The sequence below is a fragment of the Odocoileus virginianus genome, chromosome 9, assembly GCF_023699985.2.
Source record: "Odocoileus virginianus isolate 20LAN1187 ecotype Illinois chromosome 9, Ovbor_1.2, whole genome shotgun sequence".
NCBI lineage: Eukaryota > Metazoa > Chordata > Mammalia > Artiodactyla > Cervidae > Odocoileus > Odocoileus virginianus.
The window spans coordinates 22666328-22680231 of NC_069682.1; the positions used below are offsets into that span (position 1 = coordinate 22666328).

General features: G+C 47.4%; 1 protein-coding gene across 14 annotated transcripts in view; it reads left to right on the plus strand.

Annotated features, from left to right (window-relative positions):
• KIAA1217 (KIAA1217 ortholog) overlaps window positions 1-13904 on the plus strand; it is a 521587-nt gene that overhangs the window by 169720 nt on the left and 337963 nt on the right. The window contains exon 1 of one of the 14 annotated variants that reach the window (XM_020882319.2): window positions 6157-6418. The exons of 10 other annotated variants lie outside the window; for them this stretch is intronic. In XM_020882319.2, the coding sequence (XP_020737978.2) occupies window positions 6349-6418 (70 nt within the window). In that variant the 5' untranslated portion in view covers window positions 6157-6348. Of the gene's footprint in view, window positions 1-6156; window positions 6419-13904 lie in introns of those variants that run through there. 3 more of the 14 variants (XM_020882307.2, XM_020882304.2, XM_020882305.2) reach the window with 3 other exon arrangements.

The window sequence follows — 13904 nt, forward strand, 5'->3', positions numbered from 1 at the left end:
TTGCTGCAGCATCCATCACCCCCACCCTGGGGCATCCTGCGCCCCTGGGGGCACCCCGCATCCTAGGAGTGCCCCGAGGCTGAGGATAACCCCGTGCCCTCGCAGCTCCCACAGTGCCGCACTGCATGTGTGGGGTGAACGTGGCCAGCTCTGCGCCATCTCTGCGTCACATACACACCTGTCAGCCCCCTTGGGGTGAACTGAAGGGTCATGTATTTGCATTGACCCTTCCGTTCTCTGCTGTCTATGGTTCTCTTACAAATAAAGTTTGTGGCTATTACTCACCAAAGCTGAGAACTGATGACTAAACTGAAAAAAAAATTAAATGCTTTATTGAAATAAAGTCTAGTTCAGCGTATGCTTGGCATTAAAGCATATGGAGGCCATCAGTCCAGTTTCAAATGAGTTTCCCTGCCTTGGTCGGGAAGGCGAGGAGCTCTGACTTCTAGAGGTGGGGGCAGAGGCTCAAGGTAGGGAGCAATAAGGATCCCCCCACCTGCTTTGGGCTGCAGGAGGCAGGTCTAGACCCTGCTTTCTGCTGAATCAAGGTCATCTCCAGGGAGGACTCTCAGAGCCCTCACGCCTCACCCCTGTGCTGGACAGGTGTGACTTACTGGCCATGTCTCCCCCAGCTCACCTCGCAGGCTCTTTCCCCTCCTGGCCAGTCAGGGCTCCTTCCCAGCATCTCTGATGGCTGGTCCCAGCCTCATCTGCTCAGGGAAGCCCTGCCCTCCTGGAATGGTCCACGGTGGTGCAGAAGCAGCCCAGTGGCTAACACACCATGCACACCAGGTCCTGATGAGCAGAAATGACGCAAGGCCTGATGCCACGTGGCTTTACAGCAGTGCTCCCCACGCCCAACCCCAGTATTACCAGACCCAATGCTATGGTCAAGGGGAGACTGATTTTAGAATCCAAGTATACACTCCCTTTTACGAACCCTGACTTGATTCTTCATTTCAGGAGAGCAAAAGGAGCTGGAATAATTGAGAGATTCCCTTGGGCAGTTTTGAGAGAAAAGGATAAAAGATCCTACGTAGAGGGGAGGGATAAATTAGGATATTGGGATTGACATATACACACTATATATATAAAATTGATAACTAATGAGGACCTACTGTGTAGTGCAGGGAACTCTTCTTAATGCTCTGTAATGACCTATATGGGAAAAGAATCTAAAAAATAATGGATATATGTATATGTATGGGCTTCCCTAGTGGCTCAGTTAAGTAAAGATTCCGCCTGCAAAACGTAGCAACTAAATCAACACCGTCAAAAGTGATTCACTTTGCTATACACCTGAAACTAATGCAACAATGTAAACCAACTATACTGCAATAATTAAAAAAAAAAAAATCCTAAATACTTAGCAAGTATAACAGGGCAAAGGCTGACCACAATATAGGAGAGATGGGAGCCTGACTGGCATTAACACTCCGGACCTCAGTTTGTTCATCTGCAGAATGGGAGAGGCGAGTGGGGAGAAAGGAACCCCAGGATCCCAGCCTTCTGGCTCTGTGATTGGCTCCTGTAGTTCTCATTGCCCTTTCCACTCCCAAGAACTCACTGCTTTGAGGAAAGCCACGTGGACAAGCCCAAAGCAGAAATAGGCCCGGGAAGTCTCTTTCCATCGAGGCCTCACCAAATATTCCATATTGAAAGGGTTCATAACGGCACTCCTGGGAAAAGCGAGGCAGCCAGCAGGGCGCTTACATCTGTGGACGTTCTCACATTCTGTGGATTCCACCCTGGAATTCTGTAGAATACGTTGGGGTTTAGATCGCTCTGGTAGAAGAGGCGCGAGCATCTACAAGTTGCGATTCTCACTTAAAAGCTTCCACCTAGGATCCAGACGGGGTCTGCAGTGACCAGGGTCTGGCACCTCCCCACCATGGTGCACACAAGACAACATCGCTGCAGTGGTGTGTAGACAAGGTCTGTTCTCTCTAGCATCTACCAACTTCAAAGAGATAAAAAGAAACCCCTATAAAAATGAACATCAATGGATTCTCTGGAAAAGAAAGCAAATCTGCTTAAAGCATTAACACATTGGATACAAGTGTGGCTCATATTTATATCCACATGAGGAATTTGTTACGATGTAGGGGAGGAAAGTTCCAGGACATCGCAATAGAGAGACGTGAGGAGGTTGGGGGGACGGGGGAGGCTCTTGGCCACCTCACTTATCCTTGGCTGGCAGGGTCTCCTTGCAGCAATTAGGATTTTAAGAACTGTGAAGAAGATGGGTAATTCTCTGGAGAGAAGGTTGGAGCTATAAATGATGACCTGGTCGCATCTGTGAGATCTTTGTCCTAGATACAGAAAGGAAAACTCTGTTTTGATGACTGAATCATGCAGGATATTGTATTGTGATGTGTTTCCCGATGTGAAATTGTTGGTGGGGTTTGTAATAAAGAGATGAAGTTCACACATTTAATTAATATGTAAGTTTCTCTTGTGAGGTCTGTGTTGGAGAAATTATCATGTTCATTTCACATTTGGAAACCGCACAGTACGGAGGGCTTATCTTGAACTTAGGTGACCATCTGTGCTGGCTTGCCAGGGACAGTCGTAGTTTCTGCATCTTGTCCTGTTGTCATTATTAACGGTGTCTCCTTTCCCTGTCACAAGTGCTCTGGTTTATATTTAAGTATACCGTCACCCTAGCCAGCTGACACACTGCTGGCAACAGGAGGGTTGAAGATCTTGCATTTCATTCACCAGATCATCCATTGAAGCAAACGTTTTCCCAGTTGTCAAAAGTCCTTTATTTCTGACTTGCAGAGTGACACACAACAGCATGTCCTTTAGAAGAGAAGATGCATCACACAACAGACCTGAGGTCTCTGGTTGAAACATTGTGGCTTGTTTTTCACTTTGTTTTGTTTGATTTTCACAGTTATGGAAACCTTGGAAGATTACATTTTATGACTTCAGCAAGCATTAATTATTTCTTTTGTGTCCCAATGTCATATCATCTTAAGTTATCCTGTTCTTAATAGGATTTAAAGTAAAACAGAAAAGAAAAAAATTGAAACATAGCAGCATGATTCCACGAATGCTTATTCTAGAGATTTTTTCTTGAAAAACTTAGATGAAGAAAACGGACATGCTTTCCTCAGCCCTATAATTAAATATGCCTGCCCAGAAGTCATACACGATATTTATGATTTTTGTGATTAGTGTCCATCATGGTAATGCCTATTGAAATTGCATTATCACAACCAACAATGGGTTTGCTCTGGGTGCAAAAATCACCATTTCTCCTTACATCACTAGTATCTCATCAGCTGTCTTTCTTTTTGAATGATACTTTCCTGTGTCTTAGCTCATTGTGAATCATGAATTGCCAACGTATGTGGCCATTAACCAAGAAATCGTCTTGTACCTTTCCTGGTTAACCGAAATGGAGTTGAAAATACAGCCTGCTGGTAACTTTCTTGTAGGTCTTTATGTGTCTGTGGGAAAATTCACATTTCAAGTGCTTCCTGCTTTCTTTAGGCCTTTCACAACAAATTTCAAAGTCTGGCAGTAGGCAGGTTGGTTTGTCATAGCAATTTTTTTTAACCCAGACGTTAAATGAAGCCGAAAAGCTTCATGTACATCTAGTTCAAATAGTGTTTCTTCCAGAAAGAACATCCCACAGTAACAGCAATGACAATAATAGTATGTTTCATGAAGATCTGAATTACTAAGCTAATGGAGATTGCAGAAAAGGGTTACTGTTTGCCAGAGACCCCGCTCAGAGAAACTGACAATCAGCAAAAAGTTCTTAGCGAGGGCTTTGTGCTTTGGGGAGTGATGTGTGGCATTAATACAGAGCCTCTCCAAGTGTTTTCAGTTCCTGTTCTCGAGGAGGAACAAAGGGCCAGTACTAGTACAATAGAAGCTTTTCCCCATAGAACGATCAGAAAGTTTGACTACTCAAGAGAACGTGCTTTACCGTAAATATATATCTAGATTTCATGGTTCTTAATGATTTATGTTAAGTATCTTCATTGCTAAATGCCTTTTTCTTCTGTGCACTCCCTGAAGAATCTTGCTTCAAGGAATGTCTTCAGAGGCCAGAGTCAGCTTTGCTTGAGGGGGAGGGGAGGGCTTTGCTTGAGGGGGAGGGGAGGGTTGCTGGGCTGGGACACATAGTGACCCAAGGGGGTTCCTTGGGCTGCCGGGGAACTAAGCAGAGTGCGAGATGGGTGGGAGAGCCCCCATCTGGTTTATCTGAAATTGACAAGAGAGCTTATCTGCCCTTACACTTTCCAAACAGTCCCAGGCAAGCAGAATCTGCCTCTAAATGTGCCTCTTTTCTGCCTGGGTTGAGCTAGTCTGGAAGAGCCCTGGGTAGGACTGGGTGCTACAGATTGTTGAGGACAGACCGCCACTGTAGGCGCCTTGCTGTCTCCTTCATCCTGGGGTTTTTGCCTTTATACTGTGTCAAGAGACAGGCAGACACTGCCAGGAATAGGCTCTCCACACACCAAATCAAGGTGGGTTGGTGTCACAGCCGCAAGCCCAGGGACATCTGGTTTAGGCTGACATCTGGAGCTGCCCTGCCATGCTCGCTCCTTCTACCCCGCCCCATCCTTTCTGGCATTAATAATTTGAAGACAAATACTCAACAGCTAGACAAGGACCCAGATAATCTGGACCTGGGGGCCTGAATTCAGATCCCTCCTTCAGGAACCCTCTGAACCAAAGGAAATAACCAGGTTAAAAGGAGATTCGTCTGGCCTTTGCTGTAGGCCACCAGGACAGAAAGTGTGTATGATTAGTTCCTCCTTAAAGCAAGATTACCAGGTCAGCCTGTTGCAAAGTCACGAGGTCCTTGACTGCCCAGGTCAACCCAGTTGCCTGCCTTCAGTGCTACTGGGCTTGGCTTTAACTTTCTAGAAGATCCACAACATCTTATTGGGTTTCAAGAAAAATCCTTCTAGGAGTTGAGCGGATCTCTTCTTTCCTTCCTGATGTGATGACCTTGCACGATGACCTGATATGACTTCCTGCATGATGACCTTGTCCTTCATGGGCTTCCAAATCTTTTCTCTCTGAAATGGCCAAAATATGTCCCCCACATTGCCAAAGTACAAAAGTGACTCAAGGTCAGAGTCTGGAGGATAGGCCAGTCATTGTTCTGCACATAATCTTCATCTAAATTAATCTAAAACCTTGTCTGAATGATATGTAAACTGGGCCAAGTTATGGTCAGCAGGCTAATCATCCTCCTTCCCCCTACCAAACGATGCGGCTCCTACAGATTAAAAGATCACCCTCTTGCTAGGCAGTGTGTGATTTGCCCATATCTGAAATAGCAGCATGTACATTGCACAGCTTATGTACACTTTTTTTTTCCTTTAATTTTTGTGGACACTGTGCCTCCTCTTTTCACTTTCTGGGAAATCGGCCAGTGTTTCAAGGACCGGGTAAAGAACAAAATAAATGTTTGTAGGTAGTTTCAAGGGAGAATGAGTATGCTGGATGCAACTCTGCCCATCCAAAGAAAAGCATTTGAAGTGCCTTTCTGATATTTTAATGAACTAGAGAGATTCAGAAGGTTGACTTTACTAGTTTACTTTTCAGATCTGTGATCAACGTGAGTGTGTTTATGTGTGTTGGGGAGGAGGAACTGTTCAGAAAGTGTAGGCAAAGGAGTGCAAACTTGGTAAAGTCCAGCCGAAGAGACTGAAACTGACTGTGTGTAAAGTCAGCTGTATCTCTCTGTTAATCAAGCTCTAAACGCTTGGTGAAGTGTTTACTTAAGAACCTTCAGCATATAACCTGTCCTTCTCGTTGCCCTTTTTAATAGGGATTTCACTGAAATTTGGGACGTTTCGCAGTCGGCTGTTCCTTTTTCAGGATATCAGCCTATTGGGGAGGCTGATTCTGTGAGATGAAAGAGACGGAGAACCGGCTTCCAGCAAAGGCTCCTGCAGGCGATCCCGGGCCATGTTTTCCTTCCCCGGCTGCGGAGTCGCCGCAGTTTGCCTCGGGGGGCCCGCGTGGGTCCCGGGCTGGACAGCGCATCACCTGTTGGGGCCTCGGGGAAGCGCGCGGAGCGGGGGCGGGCGGGGGGCCCAGCCCGCATTCCTCAGGGACCCGGCGGGCGGACAGACGGACGGACCCGGGGACGCGCGCGCGCGGAGGGACGCGGGAGGCCGGGCGCTGGAATGCAGTCTTCCCGGGCGAGAGAGACTTTGCACCGGAGTGGAGAGTAGTTTGGGGTGGGGTTTCGCACCGTCCCCTCCTCCCCACACCCCGGGCCCCTTTCCAGGCGCTTTCTGGAAGCGTTTTTTCAGAACGGCGCTCTGAAGTTTAAAGACCAGAGAGGAGCCTGGGCCGGAGGCAGGGACAATGGAAGAAAACGAAAGCCAGAAATGTGAGCCATGCCTTCCTTACTCAGCAGACAGCAGACAGATGCCGGGTAAGTAAGAGGCTCTCATTCAAAGATGGAGTTACGGTTCCGCGTGTGCCTCGCTGCTGGCTGCTGCTTTTTATAACTGCAGAGCGAGCGCCTGGCACAGAAAAGGCGTATTTCTTGGGTGGTGCGTTTTCCCAACCGAGTGGAGAGCTGTAGGCTGGACTTTTTTTTTTTTTTTTTTAAATCTCTGGCAGGATTTTCTTAAGCAGCCAAAGAAGCGGCGGGGTGGTGTTACACTGGTAGCCCCGTAAGCCGTCAGTATTTGCTAGATCTCCAGGCAGTGACAAATACATCGCCCAAAGCAGCTTTCCGTGCTCACTGCTCCAGCCGCGGGAGAGAGGAGCTCTTTCTGGAAAGGTCTCTCGGGGACGGCAACACTTCATTCATTGGTTGGGGGGATTCCACGAGGCATAGGCGTCGGAGGCAGGTTTGGTCGTATTTGAGAGTTAAATCGCAGTTTGGGGATTTTTTTTTTTCCCGGATGGAACAGCAGAGGAGCACTTGTCCATGGAGAGGAGAGATGAAGCTGTGAGAATTTTCTGTATGCTCGAATTCAAAAGTTGGGAGCTGTTAAGACAGTTGTAATAGATTTTCTCTGAGCAGTTTCCCTTTGATTGTGTTTATAATAGACTTGTCTTTTCCGTAGGGAACTTCCAGAAGCTTATGTCGTTCCAAAGAAATTATGCAGTGGGGTTGGGTGGAGAAAGGGCTCCTCGGCTGGGCCGTCCAGTGTCTGACGTCTGTGACTCCGGAGCCTACCTTGCATGCAGTATCGCGAAGGCAGCGGGTTTGGACCCCGCACAATCCAGAACCCTCCCCGCCCCCACCTTAGCCCAGGTTCATCCAAGGGCCAGTTAATAGCCATGCTTTCGGGGCTGCAGTGCTGTGCGTGGGAGTAGCAACAATGCACAGGGGAAAAGGTGTGTGTTTTTTAAAAAGGCAAAAGGGAAGTCACACATGACTCATCCACACTGAAAATGCAAAACTAAGCCAGACAGAAGAAAATGCAATTAGAAGAGATAGACATTCCCCCCGGTGAAAGGCAGGAAACTTAGACCAGTAAACCCTGGAGAATCAGGACTCGAGTCCTCCGCTTGCTGGCTGTGTTTGTGCTGTGAAAGCAGGACACTCTCCTTGGGGGCCCCTGGGCAGCGGGGCCCCCTCCCCAGCCTTGTTTGATAGACAGGGACCTACAGCAGGAATTCAACCTCTGGACTTCTGCTGCATTAAAAACACTCGGAGTCTAGAAGCGCAGCAAGAGAGTGGAACTGATTTAAGAAACAATTTACAAACAACCACAGCAGTTCAGACACTTCAGAGACTGCTGATGGTGAGACTGATGCAGTGTGATCACCTTATTTCATTTATTCACTGAATATCAAGCATCGTTCTGTGGGAGTCACTGTTTTCGCTTCTGGGGATCCAGCAATGAACAAAATAGATGAAAAGCCCTTGCCTTATATTCTAAGGGCCAAGTTTGGGGGAAGGGGTGTGGAGGACGAAAACAACAAACAGATAAGTAAAACAGCATGTTATATGGTGGGGTTGCCATATTTGGCAAACAGAAATAAAAGAGGCTCAGTTAAATTTGAATTTCAGGTAAAAAATAAAATTTTTTTTTTAGTATAAGTATATCCCATGCAGTATTTGGGATACACTTAAGCTAAAAATTATTCGTTATTTATCTGAAATTCAAATTTAACTGGGCATCTTATGTTTTATCCAGTAAGTTTATTAAACTGTGGGGGAAAATAAGGCAGAGAGAATATTGAATAAGGGGGGAACAGGGGTGAAACTGTAGTAGGGTTATTAGAGACAGCCTCACCACTTTGATGGAGGAGGGAGTGGCAACCCACTCTGGTGTTCTTGCCTGGAGAATCCCCAGGGACAGAGGAGCCTGGCAGGCCACAGTCCATGGGGTCTCAGAGTCGGACTGACTGAGCGACTAAGCACTGCTGTGATACTTGAAGGGACATCAGAAAGAAGTGAGGGAGGGAACAAAAAGGGCATTTTCAAAGAACAACATGGGGAAAGGATGGATAGAAAAGAGGTTAAGAGAATTCTAGGCCCTGTCGGGTAGGGCCTCTGATAGTACAGTATGGACTTTGGCTTTTATTTCAAGGGAGGTGGGAGCTGCTGGAGGGTCTGAGAGGTTTCTTCAGAGGTAGTCCTGGGTGCTCTACTGAGAATCACCCGAGTGGGGTTGGGGGCAGAGCAGGGAGCCCAGTTAGGAAGCTTCCAAAGTAAACCAGTCACCAGGTTTTTGGATCAGCAGGTAGGGGAGGAGAACAGGTGGTCGTAAGAAGGCAGACTTTAGATATATATTGAGGATGAAACTGAATTTGCCAAGGGATTGGATACAGGATATGAGAGAGACAGAGGAGTCAGAGATGACTTCAGAAATTTTGCTCTGTGCTTCTGGGGAGTCGTCATTTACCTGAAGGGGAAAGTGTTGGAGAGGAGTAGCGGAGAGGGTGTTTGTGACTTGGAAGTGGAGAGCAGAAAATATTTTGGCTATGGTAGGATCTGGAAGCCTATCAGGCATCCAAGTGAAGATGTTGATTGCAATTTGGATATTTGTGGCTGGAATTTAGAAGAGGGGACCCAGGATTGTTAGAGATGGTCCAGGATTGGATCTGAGGGCAGAAGAAGGCTAGAAAGGTGGCTGGGGAGCGCATAAAAGGGGGCTAAGAATTCAGGTTAGATTTCTAAGATCCCCATTGAGTCCTGGGTGAAAATGATGCTGTGAAGGGGTGTGGCCTCTTCTCCAGTGCTTCGATATGCAAGAGGACCATGCAAAGGAGGCCAGCCTCTGATGGCTGCATCACCCATGATTCCTTGTGGGCTTGATCATATTTGGCATTGTAATAATACCAGTGAGAGTGTGATATTTGAGGGCAAAGACCATGACTTCTTTGTCTTCACATCCCCAGAACCTAACAGAGCACCAGGCATGAGACAGCGATCAATAAATACGTGCTGAACAAAAAGCTAATTATACCACCCTAGGGCTTTGAGTTTATCAATCTACAGATAGATAAGGATCTGTTGGGTGATCGTGTAACTTGTTCAAACTGAGACAGTTTTGAGAGTGAAAGGAACCACTATAAATAATTTCAATGGGACAACAGTTGTAACCCAGAACTGTTTTGGCAACTGGGCATATGGTCACCTTGAGAATAATTCTTATCGATGATGCTCCCATGCTCCCAGGGCTGAACTGTCAGCTGCTGGGTAGTAAACAGTGTGAAGTGCAGAGAGGTGCTTAGTAATTAGTTGGTTGAATTTGAATCTATATCATGCTTTTTTTTTTTTTTGGCCATGTGCTGTGTGAGATATTAGTTTCCCAGTCAAGGATGGAAACTGCCCCCTGCAGAGGCAGCACTGAGTCCTAACCACTGGAGCACCAGGGAAGTCCAATATCCTGCTTCTTTTGAAGGCCCTTGGGCTCCCCAGAGTGGTCCTTAGGATGCCCATGTCCGCCCATAGCAGTCCTGAGGCGACTGCTTTCGGTCTGGCCCCAAAGTCTTGAAACCCCTGTGCAGGTGTGTCAGCCACCTGCTTGCCCCTACCACCCCTGATTCACTGGGGTCTTAAGATACTAGTACTCACTGTGGTAGTAATCATTTCACAGTATGTAACTATCAAATCAATATATTATATACCTTAAAATCAAATAAGATTACATGTCAGTTACATCTCAGTGAAGCTGGAAAAAAAAATCATATTGGCAGCCTTGCAGAGTACAGCCCTGGCAGGGGAGGTAGGGGGTGGAGGGGTTCCTGGGGGTCCCCAGACATTCTGGTCTTTGCTCCAAGGCATCCTCTAAAATTGCCCATCAGTTTCTGTCCCTTATCCTGTTTTAACCTTCAAAGCACTTACCAGTCAGTTCAGTTCAGTCGTTCAGTTGTGTCTGACTCTTTGCAACCCCATGGACTGCAGTACGCCAGGCTTCCCTGTCCATCACCAATTCCCAGAGCTTGCTAAAACTCATGTCCATCGAGTTGGTGATGCCATCCATCTCATCCTCTGTCGTTCCCATCTCCTCCTTCCTTTAATCTTTCCCAGCATCAGGGTCTTTTCCAATGAGTCAGTTCTTCGCAACAGGTGGCCAAAGTATTGGAGTTTCAGCTTTCAGCATCAGTCTTTCCAATGAATATTCAGGACTGATCTTTAGGATGGACTGATTTCATCTCCTTGCAGTCCAAGGGACTCTCAAGTCTTCTCCAACACCACAGTTCAAAAGCATTGATTCTTCAGTGCTTAACTTTCTTCATAGTCCAACTCTCACATCCATACATGACCACTGGAAAAACCATACTTTTGACATTCATGTTACATATTATCTGTTTGTTGTCTGCCTCCTTAATTATAATGTGCCTCCCCTATGAGGGAAGGGAATTACGTCTACTTTGATCACCACTTCACTACACTTCCTAACTCCTTTCAATGTACAGGGCAGGCACTGAATAAACACTTGCAAAAAATAAGTCAATCAGCAAACCAACCATTGAGACAAGAATGCTCTTCTGGATAGGGGAGGGGCTGTTCCTATTTTGTGTAAAATCTCTACCAAAAACCTCTTTTATTTACTTTTGTAAGATTTTTTAGAGGAATCTACATAATGCCCTGGTTTTGGCTGTTCATTTTTGTGCCAGTGTGTCTCCGGTGGTGATCTTTACGATATTAAGAAGGGAGCTGGAAAAAATGGAGGAACTCTGTGTGTCCCAACAGTATATGTGATACTTAGGAGTCAGATGACCTGATTGCTGTAATGTCTGAGGTTTATCGTAATCAAGGTTAATTTTTGCTTTGAACAGTGGAATGTGGACATTCCTGGCCAAGTGTATCGGGGTGGTTTACCTCCAGGTGACCCTGGGACCCAAGTCGTTCAAAGGACGTCTCGTTATGATGACAGTTCCCCAGGGTCTTGGAGGTTTCTGTTGGAGCTTTTGCACTTACCTGGCCAAAGGGGAAAGAAGAAAGGGAAGGAAAGAGGACTCAGGAGGTCAAGGACCAGAACTAAAGGTGGCCCACATAGTTTCTTCCCACGTTGCATTGAGTGGAATTAGAACAAGATCCCAACTAGATGAAGGGGACTGAAAAACCTGATTTTCTTGTGTGTGCACAGAAGGATGTTCCGGTTTAAATACATGGACGTACCTGTGACTGCTGTCACGGTCGATCGGAATGCGTTGTACAGCCAGACAAAACTGTAGCTCCCCATGATGCTCTAATGCAAGAGAGCATCCCAACACAGTCTAGAAAGCGCCACCCTAGAGACAGCTGACCAGGAGCCACTATGAAGCAGTGGGGGACTCCTTCCCCGGGAGGACAGGATCCTCCTAAATTGATCCAGGAGTGAAGTCTCAGGAAGGCCATCCGCCCTGTTCTTGGCTCTCAAATGGCAAGCAGGCATGGAAAGCAGGAACAATGCCAGGTCCAGATCCTGGGTTGCAGGTCAGCTGAGCCAGCCCAGGCACCCTGAGTGGGGGTGGCGAAGCCGGTCTCGGCAGCTCCTGTGGTCTCTTGCCTGCAGGATAATTTGTTCTGTGGGTGTCTCCTTGGGGTGGCCCGTCTTCCATAGTCCTCTGCCTGCCTAGTCCCTGCCCCTCCCCAGCCCCCCACTTTCTACTTTTCCTTTCCAGAAGTCTCCATCCCAGCCCGGAAGCCCTTTGAAACTCGGAAGAGCCTCTCTCTGGCACTTGTGTACTCTCGACCCCCCACTCCTGCTCCGGGGAAGGTTGCTGGGGACCATTCTCCCCTGGAAGCTCCCATCTTGCTCTTTGCCCTGCGGGAGGGGTTGCTCTGGGCCATCAGAGGCTGGGAGGGGCAGGAAGGGGAAAACTGGAAACCTTGTCTTCAGACTCCAGCTTCATTATTTGTTTGACACTGATTCCCAAAATAGCAAACAGCCCGACACACCCAGGCTCAAATGTTAGCACCAAAGTGCCTTCCAGACAAGGGCCAGAACTGAGCTTCTGTTTCCAAGCCTCGGGCAGTGTGTCTGCATGGACAGTGGAGTTGGTGAGACTCCACTGGCTGTGGAATTGTGACTCCGAGTCCTCCCTGCTCCCCTTTGATTGTTTCTTCCTCAACTAAAAGGTCCTGTTCTCCCCCCATGACCTGAATGGGAGAGCCGTCTCCTCTGCCTCGGGCGTGGGAGTCGATCGCTTCCAAGAACTGCATCTCATAGAGGAAAAAGCTCCAGTGACCCCTCCAGGGTCACGGTAGATGGGAATGGGTTGTACAGCCCATTGTGCAGGAGTCGAACAGCTGGGTTGTACAGCTTTGTGCAGGAGCCGCATTGGTTTGTTGCGGGTGCTATGAAAGTGGAGCAGGGTGATCTGTGAGCAGGTGGGATCCAGAGCTCAGTGAGCTGCCAGGCAGGCAGGTGAGGCTGAGGGAGGTAGTGGGTCCCCAGGGCAATGAGAAGCCAGTGCATTTAGCCACTGGTGCATCTACTGTCTGTTTCTGCTGTCCTGCACATTACATTAAACCTCCGTAAGCACCTGGAGACATTTTAGAAGAATCCACAAGACAGTAAAAAATGGAAAAGTAACCTAAGGTGGGGGGCTTCCCGGGTGGCACTAGTGGTAAAGAACCCACCTGCCAGTGCAGGAGACCTGGGTTCGATCCCTGGGTTGGAAAGATCCCCCTGGAGAAGGAAATGGCAACCCAGTCTAGTATTCTTGCCTGGAGAATCCCATGGACAGAGTATCCTGGCGGGCTACAGACCATGTGGTTGTAAAGAGTGGAACGCAACTGAGTGACTTAGCACACAACCTAAGATGGATGTGACCTCCTTAGTGCCAGGTGTGAAAAGGGTTGTGGTTGGAGGGTCAGCGAGGTGGGGCTGCTCCAAGGTGGATGTTGACAGATGACCCTGAACTCCAACTCTCTCTCTCCTTCCTCCTTTCCCAGTTTATTTCAAAGAACGTGGGAAACTTTTCAGTCTCCAAGGGGCTGCTGCTCTGGCTGTCTTGACCTCTTCTGAGGATCCTGAGATGAAATAGGATAGTTCTTGTGAGTTCATGTGGCAGAGCAAGGCCCAGTAGAACTTTCTGCCCTTGTTGGTAGTTGAGGAACATGAGTGTGTGTCCTCCTGGGTGGATGTGTATATTTGTGTGTTACATCCACGTGAAGAAATCACCTTTTCAGAGATTCCATTTTGCTAATTAATCTAGCTGTCCAGGATAACTTTTAAAATATATTATTTTCATGATGTCACAAGTAATCAAGGGAATTCCCTGGCAATCCAGTGGTTAGGATTCTGCCATTCCACTGCAGGGGGCACCGGTTTGATTCCTGATCAGGGAACTGAGATCCTGAGTGTCACACTGCACAGCGCCCCCCCCTCAAAAGTAACTGTAAAAATCCATTTAGAAGTCAACTCTGTTATATCAAGTACTCAAAAATTTGACTAATGCAAAACTCATGTGCACATACTTAAAAGCATAAGTTTAAATCTTTGCAGATTGCCCACATA